We start from the raw sequence: 17,019 nt of genomic DNA on the forward strand, positions 1-17,019 counted from the left end.
CTGTACAACGTGTCAATGCCACTGCACTGTAAAATATATGCTTAATTTAAGGGCCTAAGATACCACTGACACTGGCGCCGCTGTTGAATTTTAAGCTATGATCTCAGAAGTAACAATACAGTAACCATCACAGGTGTGTTTGTTTAAACAGTGTTTATCATTTCCATCATGCAAATCCATAAGCGATATGGTCTGAGTTCACAAGTGTGTTCTCTAGTGGCATCATGAAGCAGCCGTATGTCTATGCGAATGTATGTCTGTCTCTGTGTATGGGGAATTAATGTAAGTCAATGTGATGTCCTCTGAAGTGAGCATAAAGCACTGTTAAAACATAAAATAAGAAAATAAATTATGAATTATGTTACTTGGGCTATGAATAAACAAATACTGCCAATCCCATTTGCCAACAAAAGTAATTCTAGAGTCTGAATGCCATTTTAACAATGAAACAAAATGTTATTAAAAACTAAAAAATATAAATAATAAATCATAAATAATAAGATGAAAGATCAAGAGGTATCATGAGAAATAAAGAAAAAAGAAAGTAGTAATTGTAGTCGTAGGTCCAAGTATACAAAGAACAATCAAATATAGAGTATTCCACTAAGTAACACATATTATTGAAAATTTACATTTGCAATCAAACTATTGATCTGATATATGCTTTTATACAGCATGAGGTCACATTTTGACATTTTATATGATTTTCAGTATATTAATCGCAAATGCTGCTCAATATTTATCTTATTAGAGCATCAACATTTACTGTTCAGTGCCCAAAACAAGCGGTACAAAGGTCAGATCTGAAAATGGCAGATTCGGGTTGTTTTTGTTTTCGCCTTCTTGGTCTCTAAAACCTCTGCAGACTGATGAGATGATAACACTTGTATACATGGCAGTTGGTTAAATGGCAGAGTCTTTATTAGGCAGTGATTCACACACCCTGCACAGCTTTGTCCGGGGGCTGAATAATTATTAAGCGGTGCAAGTAAACGACATCAACAGGGAGATGAATTACACTCTTAAGTGCTGTTGGAAAGCATCGTCTCCATTTGTTTTGAACCTTTATTTATCCATCGAAGAGGGGGCTCAGCGAGCATGCTCTTTTTGTTTTAGCATTCATATCCAGTAATGACTGAAATTTACAAGCAGAACAAACAGCACCTGCAGAGGAGGGACATGTGGAGATTAAGTGGGTTAAAGCTGCTGTGCTTTGACACTTGTTGCTACAGGGAGAAGAGAGAATCAATTTCTCTCCAGAAAGTCTGTCACTCTTTTTTTACACTTAAAAGCTGTTTCTCATTATGGTTTTAACTATCATGCTCTAAAATGTTCATCGTGCATTTCTTATCTGCATTTTAGTACATTTTTTCTTAATGTGGGCTTACAGCTACCTGTTGTACTATTTTAAAGGTCCCGTAGGTAGGATTTCGGGGGATATATTGGCAGAAATTGAATATATTATAATAAGTATGTTTTCTTGTGTGTATAATCATCTGAAAATAAGATACGTTGAGTATTTTGTTACGTTAGAATAAGCCTTTTATATCTACACAAGGAGCGAGTTCTCATCCATGAACTCCACCATGTTGCACCACCATTTTTCTATAGTAGCCCAGAATGGACAAACCAAACACTGGCTCCAGATAAGGCCATCCGTGTTCCTCCCTGGCCGGAGAGCATAGGAAAAACTATTTTTTTCTCCTAAAATGCCATATGGATGTAGTCGATTGGAATTTGTTTTAGTGAGCTCCATGCACAGACAAACATCCAATCCAAATACATTACGAGGATAAAAACAAATACATAAAATAGGTGCAGTCCAAATCTTTAAAAACGTTTTAAAGATGATTAAAACCGATGGCCTAAAGTGCTAGATCCAGGGTGTTAAGGAGGCCGACAGCTTCAGGGTGTGTGCGTTTCTGAAAACTGGTTGTCTTAATGTTTCTCAGTCTTTTGTGAGAGGGGAGAAGGGTAAAAAGGCAGTTAGCTGGGCGGAGAGGGTCCTTTAAAATCTTACAGCCTTTCTTTTGCGGCATGATTTCTGCTAGGAATGGGACCTCTACGCGGATAATTTGGCTCCCGTCGAGACCTTACATAATCAGACAAAAAAAGCAAAGCATACATTAGCAGGTGTTTGGCCAGGAGCCTGTCTCTGCCATGCCAAACACTGTAGGAGAAACGTTGATTTGCAACATAACACTGCTTTCTTCAGTGTTTTTACTGGTTTAATTTGTTGGGTCTGTTTGTTTTAAAGAAGAGGAGACCTGCAAATATTTTGGCTCCCAGTGACAACCGCCTTAACGTCTGGATAAGAAATAAGGTGATCATACATTAGTAGGTGTTGTGCAAGCGGGCCATCTGCGATATGCCAAACAGCAAAGAGAAAAGACTAATTTGTAACATGAAACTGCTTTAATCATAATTTTGAACGGTTTAAATCATTATATCCATTTGTTTCAGAGAGGAAGAGGAAATCACCTCTAAGTATTATTGAGCTCCTGGTAAAAACCTCATGAATGTCTGGATCTTAAGTTTTAAGAGAAAAAAAGGGAGCAACATAAGCAAGCACTGGGGTTGGCGACCTGTCTCTGACATACCAACAGCTTAGGAGAAACACTTATTTGAGATGTAAAACTATTTTTACTGGTTTTAGTAACATGGTCTGTTTGTTCTGGAGAGGATGAGACAGCTGCAGATTATTCAGCTCCCAGAAAAAAATCTCCTAAACAATGAAGACCGAAGGAATTATAAGCAGGAGAAATTTCAGCTGATGCTGTCTCCAATCCTCACAGCAGGATGTCATTAAATCAAAAATATACTTCACACACATGTTTCTTTAATTTGAAAATGTGTGTGAGTGATATTCAGTCAGAATTGTGGAATTGAATTTGTGGTAAGTGCTTAAATCAATCTAGATATTTAATTTGATTCATGTAAACACAACATATTAAAATGCTAAGCTGCATAACAATAAAACATCAGGAAAGTTAAATAGTCCTGTAAACCTCTCAAGAAATAACCGTGAGGGTGGACAAAGGAATCTCACAGTGAGGGACTTTTTCTGAAGCATAAACCATAGTTTGTCGAGGCAGTTCTGTTTTTATTGCAAAGTGGGAGGATCAAAGTAATTTGAAACAGTGTGATAGGTCATTAGAGGAAACGGTTTCCAGTCCAAGATTACAAACACCCTTTTTAAGGTGTATTTAAAGTGTTTATTATATTGTCTGCCACAGGGGGACTTTCATTTTTGATGCATGCTTTACACTTGTGAGATAACAGTTGAGACATTTAGAATAAACATTATGTTTTCATACATTTAGCTCTAACCCTTTGGAGGAAAGCAACATTTCTTCTAATTTGTGCAGCAACATATTTTTTAAAAGGTCTTACTGATGCCTTAGAAACCATCTGTGTTTCTTTTTTAAGCCAAATGAATGGACCTTGTGTACTATTTCCCATTGATGAACTGCCTTATACACAACAAGTGAACAAGGCGTCTCCTCATAACTTTGCCCTAAAGACATTTATTTTCTCACTTAACACTGCTGTCATTTTAAAATAAGCAACTCCTGGATATGTTTATAACTCATGATTCAGTGGTTTTAGGAAATGACCAGACAAGAAGGAACACGTTTTACTTCATGGAGACACAGGGGCCATGATAAAATGATGTGGATTTTGAGCAACAAATAATTTTATAAACATGGCCTAAAATATTATCTTTAAAGCAATAATTATATTTTTCATCCATTTCTTTTGCATCAAAGTCATTACATTTTGAGCACCTTTCACTATTGCTTGTAGGGTAATGTTATGTATTTCTATCTTATTAATTTATTTCAGTTTTTTATGAACATTATTTTGCATGTAAATTCAGGAACATTTACTGTATATATGTTTGCATATACAGTATGTTTACATGGTGTCGAAATTAAATTGGGTAGAAGGGACAAAACTTCCTTCAGTTTAATTTGGATAAAACATAGATGTAGATTTCTGAAAGGAAGCATGAAATACTTGTACCACTAAAAAAAAAAAAAAAAAAAAAAAAACCCAGAAAAATAGCAAACAGTGTGTAAGATTTAGGAGGAGTTAGCAGCATCTAGCATAGAGGATGACAGACTATAACCAGCAGAAACCTTCCCTCAGTTTGTACACTGAATTAGGAAGTTTCAAAAGTTTTTTTTGCTACGGTGGCCGATATGAAAATGCAAAAAAGTGAAAGGCCCTACCTTGGACCAGTGTTTGGCTTGTCCTTTCTGGGCTACTGTAGGAACATGGCGGTGTGTCATGGCGCTCTCTGTAGACAAGGACCAACTCCCTGTGTAGATAAAAACATCTTAGTCTAAGGTAAAAAAAAAAAACACAACAATTTCTTATTTTCAGGTGATTACACACTAAAGAAAACATACAGATTAAATTCCTTTTCTGCCAATATATCCTCCTACCTACCTTTAAAGACATATACACGATAAACTGATGCAGAAAATGCAAAAATTGGTGAAAAAAAATGCAGAAAACAAAGTGTTTGATGCAAAAAAAAATGTTGGTGGAGGATCCCAAACACCCCGTTTCATATGCGTGTCCCCCAAAATTGAAAAAAAAAAAAAAAACCTACACCCAGTTAAGATAATAATGTACTATCTTTCAGTAACAGCATTCATAAAACACAGGACTTAAATCGTCATTAGTCATGATTTGTTGTGTGTATATTTATATATTCTAATCAGAAAGCAGGTTAATTATTTTACATGGTAACTGTGCTGTTAATTTACAGGTTTGCGGGAAGCAAACAGGTAGCTGTTGCCATCTCAACATTTAATAGGAAGATTCCAAACCTGCACTGATAAACTTTAGCTAAAAAAATGTCTTTTTCCTCAGTTAGTCACTTTGTCCTTCAACAGGAATGAACATATTTTGAGGACACTGTGAAGTGAAATGCTTAAAATAGTGTTTTGAAAGGAAATTGATTTCTCAGTGTCTCTTACAACAGGCATGTTTTTTCCCCAGTTATTCTGTTTAGTTCATCCTTGTATACTATAAAAAAAATCTTAACACCCATAACAAACAGCTGAATGTGTACGTCATTTTATTCATTTTCAACAGCATAGCCTTTCCTCTTTTAAAGCACCTTGTGCGTGCGTGTGCAGCAATGACGTGAGTGAGTGAAGGGAGTCTGGTATTCCATAATGAAGTTTCCACACAAGGATGCTTGCAAGAGCCGCAGCAAAATGATCCACTCAGTCAAATTGATTTCAACACTTCAGCTCCTCATCCCCTTTTGAAAGGATGTGGCTCTCAGCGTGAAGATGTCAGCGGTTTAAACCTGCCTTTGAGGGATTTAGAGGCGAAATTGACAGGAATACATGAATGACCTGCAATTTATTAGTGTGTGTACACAGGCATGCTATGATTGCAACCCCAAATAGAAGACAAAGAAGAAGCAGGAGGACAGTAAATTAACTATATCACTAATTATTCACCTGTTGTGTTGGTGACGTGAGCTGCACCATTGATGAAAAAAAAGTGTGTGGGGGTGGCCTTTACCATACACACAAATACACACTCCTCCTCCCCATCCAGAGAGGAGCCGGAGACCCTTTAGCTCGATCACACCCCGAGGCCTTCAGACACTTTATGCGTCTATAAAAAGAGCTTTCCTCCTCGAAGGAAGCAACAGAAGATCCGCTCCTACTGAGTGCCTCATCACAGAGCAGAGAGAAAGCAGAAGAGGAGGAGAGACTGTTAGGAGTTGCCACTCTGGAAGATTTGTGGTGAAACGGAGAGTTAAAAAAATAGAATAGAGGAGAAGGACATTTTTGGAAAAGGTAAAAAAAACCCTTTAATTTGTTTCTTTTTCTTGGCATGGATAAAAATTGAGTCTGATTGTTGTTGGCTTCTTGTTTTACTAAACAAATAAGCTATTTTGCATAGATTAACCAGATTCACTGGGTTTTACGACAATGTGTGACATATCAAGCTGCATTTGTTTTGTAAATTAGAATTAAAGTGGATTTATATTTCATAGTTACATCTCAGCTTTTTGTACAGTTGTCTTTGGTAACATTTGAGCTGCTTTGCATGAACATAAACCTCCACAAACACTGATCTAACTTACAGATCCTTTAAAAAACTCCATATGTTTAAAACACATAAGGTTTAAATCTATTTTGATCGCAGCTTTGGGCTTCTTTATCAGAGTGTGTCTGTGGAGAGCAGAGCACAGCTGAGTGAGTCATGCTGTAGGAAGAGCAGAGAGTCTCTGCCAGAGTTACAAAGACGATGGCCCACCAAGGAGTCACAGCATAATAGAGAGGGGAGAGCAAAACAACAGGAATGCAATTGCCCAATAATAGAAGGAAGATGAACTCAGTACACCAAAATGAAAAAAATAAAACAAATATCAATCTGTCAGTGTTAAATATTAAAGTTATTTTTTCTGTGTTATGTAGCTTTTATAAAATAAACTCCCTACAGTTATTATTTGTAAATTGGTTAAGAATAGGATGACAAGAAGTGACAACAGATATAAAAGCAGAGAGATGAAGGGAGGCGTTTGCTCAGTAATGCGTCATAAGGGAGGTCATTCAGTGCCTCATCTATTGAAAGAATGTGTTTGTATGAATATAAATTGCTTCTGATGTGTGTGTGGTTCATGTGAATGCAGCCTCTATGTGTCCTTGTATGTATCAGTATGTGTGAATTGATTATTGCCCTTGGACTAGCACAAAAGGTATTGCTTGCTGTTCACCTAACTCACAAGACTCACCTAGCTTAAAGGAAGAATTCATCCCTAAAATAAAAATACTTATTTTTCCCCTTACCTGTAGAGATATTTAGTCATCTAGATTATTTTGATGTGACTTGAAGAGTCAGGCAGATATTGGCCATAGAGATGTCTGCCTGCTGTTAAATATAATGGAACTAGATGGTACTTGGCTTGTAGTGCTCAGAGTGTCAAATAAATCAGTTTGAAAGACTCAATAGCAATGTCTCTTTCCAAAAATGATGAGTCAGTTTCTAAAGATAATCCACAGACCTTGTTGTAAGCACTTTCACCTAGGAACTATTTTCTTTCTACTAAACTACACCCACCAACCATATCACAGAGCAGAAGGAGACGTGCATCCTATAGTATTTCTTGTGTATAATAATAACTAGATAAATGACGACACCTATTCAATCCTGTGGAATTGCCAACACATTTTCATCTCAGCTCATTACTTTTTGCAGCTTTGTCAGTGGATATTGTATCTACATTTTACGAGTTAGGTATCCTTCTGCGTCTGTTGTTTATGCTCCAGGCTGCCACTACCTACTACTACCTACTACTACTGCCGACAACTTTGGTAGAAGTTAACGTCACCTATTAAAAAAAATGCTCAAGAAAAAGTCTCTAGGTGTCTGATATTTATTGTACTTAAGTATCAAAAGTTATTTCATGATATTAAATGTACTTCAGTAAAATTACTTAAACTTAAAAATGATTATTAAATTATGATTCATTTCTTAAGTTTTTTAAACGTTTTTAAGGGCAAATAAGGTGCATTCAAAAAGCAACAAAATACAGCTTGTCTTAAAAAAATAAAAAATAGAAAAAATACTGTGAAAGAAGCCCCCCTTTTAATGTCTGGGCTAAGCCCCTAATGTCCTCAAACTCTAGATACGTGGGAGTGAGGTTAAAACTTTTTAAAAAGCCAAACCACCCAGTGCCATTATTATTTACTTTGGGATTTTCCCTCAATCGAAAAATAACCTACAAAACCCTCAACCATGATAATTCAACTGAGCCCATCTTCATTCAGATTTAATGTGATAAAATCGGATAAGATAGAACTTTATTTGTCCCAAAGGAAACTGCTGTGCAGCCATTGCAATATGAGATTGCAGATACAAGAAATGCTCTATACAAAAAGACTGAGATAATATAACAGTAGGTGCAAAGTATAAAACTAAATAATACTAAGGTGCAATCCAATGCACACATTATAAATAATGCCAAAACCTGGTTAACAGTATGAATCATAAAAATGGTAGGGTATGTTTGTTACTGGAGTAGTAATACAAAGTCCAACCTGCTCATTTTGAGTGGAGTTATGAATTGTCAAAACTATGTGAATCATAAACTGTGCGTCATTCCAGCTGCTCCCTGTTTTTTAACCAAGAGCTACTAAATGAACAGTTATTACCACTGACATTTAGATTTTTCAGTGCTGCAGTATTTTAATTTATCCATCAGTAGATCAGGCTGGGTTTGATTTTGAAGTAATATCCGTAATATTTCAGCCCGGGAGAATCTCCCCAACCAGTTGTTTCATCAGAAATGCAGCCAAACACACTCATGTTGTTTCAGTAAAGAAGTCAGTCTGCCTTTTCCTGTCACCCCACAATTGATTTCATGCTACAGACAGTACAAGTAGTTTTACAGACAAAAAGCTCAGTGATTTTTTTGCTCCGTGATCCTTTAGGCCACAAAAATGCTGAAAATACATTTTGTACATGCATGTTTAAAGAATGATGGAAAGACCGCAGTTATCCTAATACCGCAGTGACAAAGAAGGTACATTGCTTGTGGCTGCTTCTCAGTAAAGCCACATTGGGGGGGGGGGCTTAGTAGAGTTAAATATTTTTATGTGAAGCAGCAGCTGTGTATGATGCCACAAGTGGAGGGCCTGAATGCTTCCAGGCAAACAGGAAGTCATTTGTCAAAAGAATAAAATTACAAAATCTTCCTGGCATGAGAAGCAGGTTAAAACAGACACATACAATCCACAGGTGAACAGGAATTAGGTAGGAAAAAAGGTGCAGGCAGGTAGAGGTTCAGTTCAATCAATTATTTATTTTGTCCTTGTAATTATACAAGGCACAACCTCAGTGAAATGTGCTAATTTCCTCCGTTTTGCATCTTCTTCCACTGTTGGCTGCTGGTTTATGTTTGTCCATGTTTCCAGATGGTTCTGATAATCCATGGTTATAGTTGTGGAATCATTAAATCAACATTAGCTTTCTTGTGCTGTGCTCAGATGCCCTCTCTCAAGCTTTTTAAGTCTTTAAAACCTGTGCAAATTGGTCTGATTTCTTTAGAAAACATGGGGGAAAAACGGCAAGGATGGCTTTTGCAAGAAATGTCCGACAAATTACAAAAAAGATCCGAAAATTAGGGCCGAATGTCCCAAAATCTTTCTTTTTAATCATAATAATTTTGTATTTGAAATTATGTTACAGAAATAAAATTAATAAAATTAATATATAAGATAAATTGTTTTTAGAACATTTTTAGTACATATTTAGGTCATTTGTTTTTTACTTTTTGTGCCTAATTTCAGGTAATTTTCTTGTAACTTCTCTTCACAGATTTTTTGCAAATTCTTGTTAAGTTGCTCACTGCCTTCTGCCAATTTTTTTTTTTTTTTTTTTTTTAAATCAAACCAATCTGCTCAGGTTTCAAAGGGTTGATTGTCAGCACATTCCAACCCCAACATGATGGCTGCATGGTCACTCTTCCCGAACAGGGGCAATACCGCATTGCAGCAGCCTTTGTACGGTGTAAAGCAGTTATCCACAGCAGGATTGGGACAGCACCTCACATTTCCACCAACATGCCAGTCACCATAAAGCAAGGAGTCACCTGGTTGAATGGTGCTGTCCAGGATTTAGCCAAGGTTCGGTTAATTAAATGATATTACAGTTCCCGGTATCACGTTGGAAACTGGTGTGGCACAGAGGTTGTCCAGTTTTATTATCAAACAAATATACAATGGCTTTCAGGATGCAGCTGATGTCCAGCTGATGCTAGTTCAGCTGCCTTCCACATTGCAATGAGTGTCTCGCAGCCACACACCACCGCAAAAGCCAACCACAAAAAGCACCACTAAACTTGCAAAATGGACAAAAGAGCCTAAATTTAGCACAAATTTTGCTGAGTCGACAAATAGGCAACCATAAACATCCATACCTACCACATCACACCTACATGGGCAACAGCACAACCATAACAATCTGGCTGGGAATGAATGGACATGGGCTGGATATCCAGGATTTCACAGGCAGGAAAAATGTCTGATTTCATGGCAGCTTTTCTAAAACGTTGCAATGCATGTTGCAGTGTTTTAGTCATTTTTTTGCAGTGGAATGGTGGGAGCAAGTAGGAATGTGAATTGATAGAAATGTAGTGATACCAATGCCAGTATCGTTATTGGCCTTATTGATTCCTGATCAGTTTTCTTTTTTATTAGAAAAAAGTATTCCCAGCATCATCTCAATTGTTTTATCATCTCTGAGTCTGGATTAAATGAGAGAATATTTGTACAGCATTGGTTTTCATTTAGGTTTTCTTAGTCTAAGAAGAAGTCTGCATGAAGCAAACGTCTTTGTCTTGGATATTTACCCTCGTAAACAGATGTGCTGCTCAGTTGGGGAGCAGGAGTGCGTCAAATGGCATTCCTTGGAATTCAAGCTCATGTTATGTAGGAAGACTTTGTTTCTCCCCTTGCTTTAAATAATTGTTTTACAGACATGACAGCAGCTGTTGTCATCTTTTTTCCTGGAATGAAGTCACACTTTGGACCATGATGAATGAGTTTGATTTCATTTGGCAGTGCACAACAGTCAAAAAATCATGCCTGCATTTAAAAGAAGGAACAAGATCTGAAGCATACAAATCCATTTGATCACGCCATTCGAACTGATTCCCATTTGAACGCAGCTCTTGATTTGCATGACTGGCCGAAACAAAAAGTGAAAAAATAATTGTTTTCTTTCAGTATAATCCATCCGCTGTGCTCTAAGTTACTTTACCAAAAAGTCTGAATAAAGCTTTCGTATCATAAACATATGCAAGAATTTTATTCCTAAACTTTTTTCTTAATCACACATAAACACAAGTTTGCCATGCAAACAAGCAAGCATTCCTCTATCACTTTGTGATTTATACCACAATAACATTATCTCTAACCATGTCCATGCACGTTTAATGTAACTCACCATGATTTCTTCAGCGCTCGCAATAGATGTGAAAGCAGCAGCTGCTGTCATGCTGATTTGTCTTTGTTGTCTGTTTCACCAATTCTCCGTCTCTCTGCATGTTCCATCTTTTAATGCAGAACATCAGGGATTGTCCATGTCCAGTATTAAGCAGTATTTTTTGGTTGTAAATGTGAGACATCTGTGTCACATATTCACAACCAGAAATAATGAGTCTGGTGATTCACAAGAAGCTACCATGCTTCATTAAAGTTGCAAAAAAGTTGGACAAATTTGGAGGAGGTTGTGCAGAATTCACTGAGGTTAGTTTGATTTGCATTAATTGTTGAGAGTGCAACATCCTGGAGGGGCTGCAGCTGTAAACTGCGGGCTGATGAGGGAAAGTGAAAACAGGTGAGCAGGTGGAAAATAAGAGTCAGGTGACTGGGACAGCTGGGAGAGTCTGAGGGCATCTGGTGGATGGATGGAAAGTAGCAATGCATTGAATTTGCTGGAGACTGAAACTGAATTTGAAAAAGTGTGAATCTGCAATGGCTATGGTACACACATGCATCCACACATTCATGCATTCACACACACTAATGAGCCCACCCTGCAACAAGCAATTCATGAGTCATGTAAGGGGACGTGGGAAAATTATATGTGTGTGTGTGTGTGTGTGTGTGTGTGTGTGTGTGTGTGTGTGTGTGCCTTCTATACAAGTTTGGTCATGTTACATGAATTAGATTAGTGGTTATGTCTTTTTCACATAGGCCACCCAACCATCACTGGCACAAGCACAAAAACACTTCTTCATAGGTACATACTCACTTTAGGTTCATGCCATATGTCAGCCTCTGAGGGCAAAAACCATGGACCAACTGACAGCAGAGCTAGTTACAGCTAATAAAAAAAACCCAACTATGTTTTTTATAATGACTGTTCATTTTTGGGAAAAACATGGTAAAAAGTGCAAAGTAAACATCTAGGATGAGAATCAAATAATTCTGTACCACATGTGTGACTCATTTCCTGTGAATACATTGTTTTTGTGAAGCCAGCTTGAATCAAGTGCAGGGATAGCAAAAAAATAAAATAAAATGCTTTACCAAAATTGGGTTTGATCTCGTGAGAATTATAGATAAACATTTTTGTTTAGATATGTTTTAACTTTACTATAGTTTCGTTTTGATGGCCATTAAAAAAATGTTATGGTCCTTATACAGAGAGCTTTGATCAGCCCCAAGTTACTATTAATATCATCTACTGTCTCTCAAAACTTATATTAAGGTTCTAAATGTTAAAGATATGACGCAAACACATTCTCATCCCATCTTTACGTTCATGCTGGAAGCAAACACAGGGCTCCCAGAGTGAAGCCCTGAGTTTGTTGAACCCAGACACCCCCCAAAGATTTAGAAAAAGTTTATATGGTTCTGAAGAACAAGATGTCCTGGTGAAAGTCCCATGTTTTGTTCCACAATCCACCACCCCAGCCTGCTGTACTCCTGTTAGCGCACTGGTCACATGACCACAGCTCTCTAAAATACATGGGTTTTGCACAAATCACTGGTCAATGAGTACGTGGGATATGAGCGAATTTTGATGCATTACTTATTGCAGGAAAATGTACAGTGGTGAAAACGTTGCATAAGAACATCCCAACAGAAGTAATTCCTCTTAAACTTATGACCCCACCAGAAGTGTGTGTGACTGCATATTTCTTCTGCAGAGACTCTGTCCTCTACTTGTATTTCCTTTTTTTATTTTTATTTTTTATATATGTGACATTTATGGATGTAACCCCCCACAGCTCTTTGGTGAGGTCTGAGCTTTATAAAAAAAAGTTAGCAGCCAGCTGCCAGACCATAAGCAGCAGACATCCAAAGACACAAGACACAAAACCCAAACCCCCAAACCCAAAAATGTTAATTTAATAAAGCTTTTACTTCCACTTTTGCTTGTGGGCATGTTTCCAAGCAGTAAACAACAATCCTGCATAGTGTAAAACACACTTCACAGTCCAAATACAGACATATTTTTTTTCCTCTGGATATGGAATATGGTTCACACAAAATGCATTTTGTGAGCATAACTATTTTTAATGTGACAATTTAATCTTTATTATTTATTTTGTTATTTTTAATAACAGATGTTGCAAAATAGAGATCAAATACAGCATGAATCTAAAGGAAGAAAAATATATAGATCCTGCCCCATTCACTGAAATGACAATTAGACACCCCTTCAATCTTTTTTTTGTATCCTACCCCATATTTCTTCATCCATGAAGGGATAAAAAGAGCAATCTTTAATCAAGCCTTGTTTTGGGAAACATGCACATTTTCCATGGCTTTCATTATCAACCACTTTTAAATAAGATTCATGTGCAACTGATTTACGAGACCATCTGTTATAATAGGTTACAATATTTGCAGGCTAAAGGAATGTTGATGAATGGTATTTATCTCACAGTTATTCATCCAGGACACACAGCTACAAATCCACCAGTTATCTTTGGGACAGGGTTGAATCACGCAAAGTTATATAAAGAAGGAAGTATTACACAAGTGCAATTATCAAGAGGCACCTGATCATAAAAGTAGCAATGACTATATCAACCTATTGGGACTGTCCTCTTAATAAATGCGCTTCTATTTTTTGAGGAGTTTCCCACCTGTGGCTTTACTTTCTCTTGTGTTTCTGTCCTCCACACCAGGCTGAAGATGGTGTATCTGTGCTGGTTGTTAGTGGTGATGATGGCATATGTGTGCGTCCCCGGGTTCGGGTCGGTGTGCTGGGACAGCTCCATCTGCAACGACCTGAGTACCAAAGAAAGGATACTGGTAGGTTAAACTGTTGTATCATCTACACTGCTGCCTTCTCTCTATTACGTCTCTGTTACTTGGCCAGGAAAAATCCTCTCTGTAAAGTCCCTTTAAAAGGACACAGAGACAACAACTTAAAAACAGACTAAATTAAAATTTAAGTTGCATTAAAAAAATACATTTTTGAGCATTAAAGCTCACTCACTCTTGGAAACAGTTGACAAAACAATCTTTCTTTAAGCTTCATTTTGGAGCTTTGAATGTTATTACATTTCTTCAGATTCTTTGTAGCTGCAGGAGGAGTTTTTGTTTTTGTAATTCTGCCGTTTATTTATCTTTCAGTCTTTCCCAGATTTCTGCCTACCCTTGTGCCAATGAAAACCAGTAAAATGTGAAGTGTTGAAGTTATGAGGGGTGGAAGTAACGAAAATGTATTGATTAATAAAATTAAACTGAATCAATGGACTGAGATGTTTAAGAGTGTCATTGTCAAATCTGGGATATTTTTCTTGGCATTTTTTTCACTGAGGAGTGCCCCAGATAATGTCTCTCTGGCTGACCAGGTGCTCTTGCTTAAAGCCTGAAGGATTTTTTTAGTGAATTCTGGATGAAAGCAGAAAATAAGCTCTGTGGTAAACAAATGTTTTGTTTAGCAAGATAATGTTCACAGATGAACTTGCAGGATTTTTGAAGCCCAAATACAATCACCAGAAGTAAAAGGTTCACATTAGGCTATAAACAAACTGTAATATGGTCACATCGCTGTAAAGAGGCTGTAAATCCGTGTTCGTTGCCGCTTGGCGTGATTATGTTCTGCAGCTAGTCTCATATCTGTAGTCTCATCACTTGTTGACCTTTTTTAAAACCCATAAAATCTTCAAAGTTTATAAGGGGGGTAATTCCTGTCCATAATTCAGTCTAAATAACAATGAGACAGATTAAAGATATTGTTATTTACAGCAATTAAAGTCTGTTATTTCAGTTTTAAACGCAGCTTTAAGTTTTTTGCTGGGCAGTTTTGCACATTTTCTCAATGCATATATGCAGAGATTTTATGACACAATACTTTAATAATGATTTATGTATGTAAATTTCAGTATCGTCTGCGAAACTTTGTTGTTTGGCATAGCTTAAGCTGATGGGAGCACAAACTACAATAAATCAGTTAATGAAGACAAAAAAACAGTCCCATTACTGTATCACCGTCAGCTCCTCACATGACCTCAAGAAAACACAACATTTTAAAATGTTCACTGGTGTCTCTCTGATTCCTTCCACACAGGACTGTATCGACCTCTGCGTGTCTGTGATCCAAACTGAATTCCCACAGCTCAGTGCGTTGGCCCTGAAGTTTAATGATGATGACCTCTTACTCAGCATCATTATGGCCACCCTGGTTTCTGAAGACAAGTTATCAGAGGCAGATCTGAAAGCTCACAGTGACCTGCGACGCTCCTATTCAATGGAACATTTCCGCTGGGGCAAACCATCTGGTCGTAAACGCAGACCGATAAAAGTTTTCGCCTCTTCTCTGGAGGGAGGGGGCTCCTCGGAGGGCACTTTCCTCCCTCAGTCTCGCAGACAGCTGAGCAGTTATGAGGACGAAGTAAAGGAAGAGGCGGATGGAGGAAGTAAAAACCAGGGATTGCAGAGCGCCAGGGTCAGCTCAAAGTCACATGTCACACAGGAGAGAAAAGATGGGACGTATCGGATGAGTCACTTCAGATGGGGGCGCCCACCTGCCTCAAAACGTAATGGTAGATTTTTGAAGCCATGGAAGGTGAAATCTCAGGGGAAGATGTCCAGTTCTCCAGTCACATTATAGTCACAGATGTGCAGATGGTAATGGGCTGAATGGAGGAGAAGGAATGGCCGGCTAGTTAAAAGAATCTAATAGCCATTGCATGTTAGTACCTGCAGGTCTAAATTTTAAATTACTGAAACTTGTCACTATAATTAGCATGTTCAATATCTTTTCTGAGCCAACAATGTGTCTGTTATTGAAACCTTAAGGATAGAAACAACATGTTTTTCTGTTAAATAAAAACAGTGCACCCACAGATTGCCTTGACCTCCTTGGTCTGAATTGAAAGCTTTCTTAGGAATGTTTTTTTTTCTTTTTTTTCTCATATGTAACGTAATTATTGATCCATATGTTTTGATAAACAGAGAATGCCATTTCAAGGCCAGAGGTGGGTGTGAATGAAAGTATTTTGAAATCGATTCAGTTTATTTACAGTGTGGTTTCTTTTTGTAAATTAATATAATATTAAAGATCATTTTTGTTTGTCGCAAAAATACTTGTAATGGACTGATTTCATTTAATAAGCACAGACTTACAACATGAACTCTGAGGGTTAATATTAATGACACTACCAACAAGCTAATGAAGGTCACCAGATGCAGCTGAAAACACTTGAAGGGAACATTTTTTCTAAGAATCAAAACTGATTTAGACAAAAACAAAACAAAAAAGCATTAAATCTAGAAATAAATAATAAAATTTTACTGGTGGCAGATGGGGAAGACTGTTGACCTACTATATGGTGTATATGCAGGAAGTACTACATATTTTTAAAAAAAAATCTAGATAAATTAAAAGAGTTGCATTTATCAAAAGCAAAACTATATGAAAACATGATGAAGATTCTTCATACAGATCATGAGGTGTAAGACTGGTTTAGGTTAGGGTATGAATGTAGTTTTCCATGTTCACCTCCTTTGTTAAGCAGGTTCTCATGCTTACGTTTGCTAAGTAGCACTAAGTGAAAAGTAACCCACAGCTGAGGCTGAGAAGAATAACTGTAGTTTTGCAGATATTTCTTCATAAATGAGATTTTTTTTTAACCTGGTGCCAGATAAAAGGTCAGAGGAAGAAACTTTTAACAGTTCATCCTCTGAGGAGCATGAAGGTTTGTACTACATTTCACAACAATAGTTTTGGGCATGTTTCCATCGTGACCAAAGTGATGGACAGACCCACAGATACAATGGTTAAAAACAAATTTTCCCTACCATGTGTTTCCATTTATTGTCAATTTTTGGACATTTTGTTAACTGAATTAGCAAAAAAAATATCTACAAGGTAAAAACATTTGAAGTATTTTACTGCTGAAGGCTGTAACAGTAGAAAAAAAGACACCATTTAATACACATGCTGAATTTAATTCTGGTAAACTATCCAATCAGGTGACAGTCATGGGAATGGCAAACACACAATACAAGC

The 17,019-nt window shown here is 37.2% G+C and overlaps 1 protein-coding gene and 1 long non-coding RNA gene across 2 annotated transcripts; one reads left to right on the top strand and one right to left on the bottom strand.

The window, feature by feature from the left end:
* Nucleotides 1-282: 282 nt before the first annotated feature.
* LOC148186844 (uncharacterized) lies at nt 283-11,352 on the bottom strand. Its single transcript, XR_015779192.1, has 3 exons — nt 10,987-11,352; nt 4,236-4,324; nt 283-1,164 (listed from the first exon to the last, which is right to left on the bottom strand). It is a non-coding gene; the product is annotated as an uncharacterized LOC148186844 (long non-coding RNA).
* LOC121955516 (pro-opiomelanocortin-like) lies at nt 5,581-16,093 on the top strand. The gene is given in 4 exon segments (XM_042503512.2): nt 5,581-5,831; nt 13,685-13,811; nt 15,076-15,592; nt 15,595-16,093. Coding segments are annotated over 3 exon segments (690 nt in total). The 5' UTR covers nt 5,581-5,831; nt 13,685-13,691; the 3' UTR covers nt 15,648-16,093.
* The last annotated feature ends 926 nt before the right edge of the window (nt 16,094-17,019 follow it).

This window comes from Plectropomus leopardus, chromosome 16 (genome assembly GCF_026936395.1).
Source record: "Plectropomus leopardus strain MGB_pleo_1.0 chromosome 16, ASM2693639v1, whole genome shotgun sequence".
NCBI classification, from domain to species: domain Eukaryota; kingdom Metazoa; phylum Chordata; class Actinopteri; order Perciformes; family Serranidae; genus Plectropomus; species Plectropomus leopardus.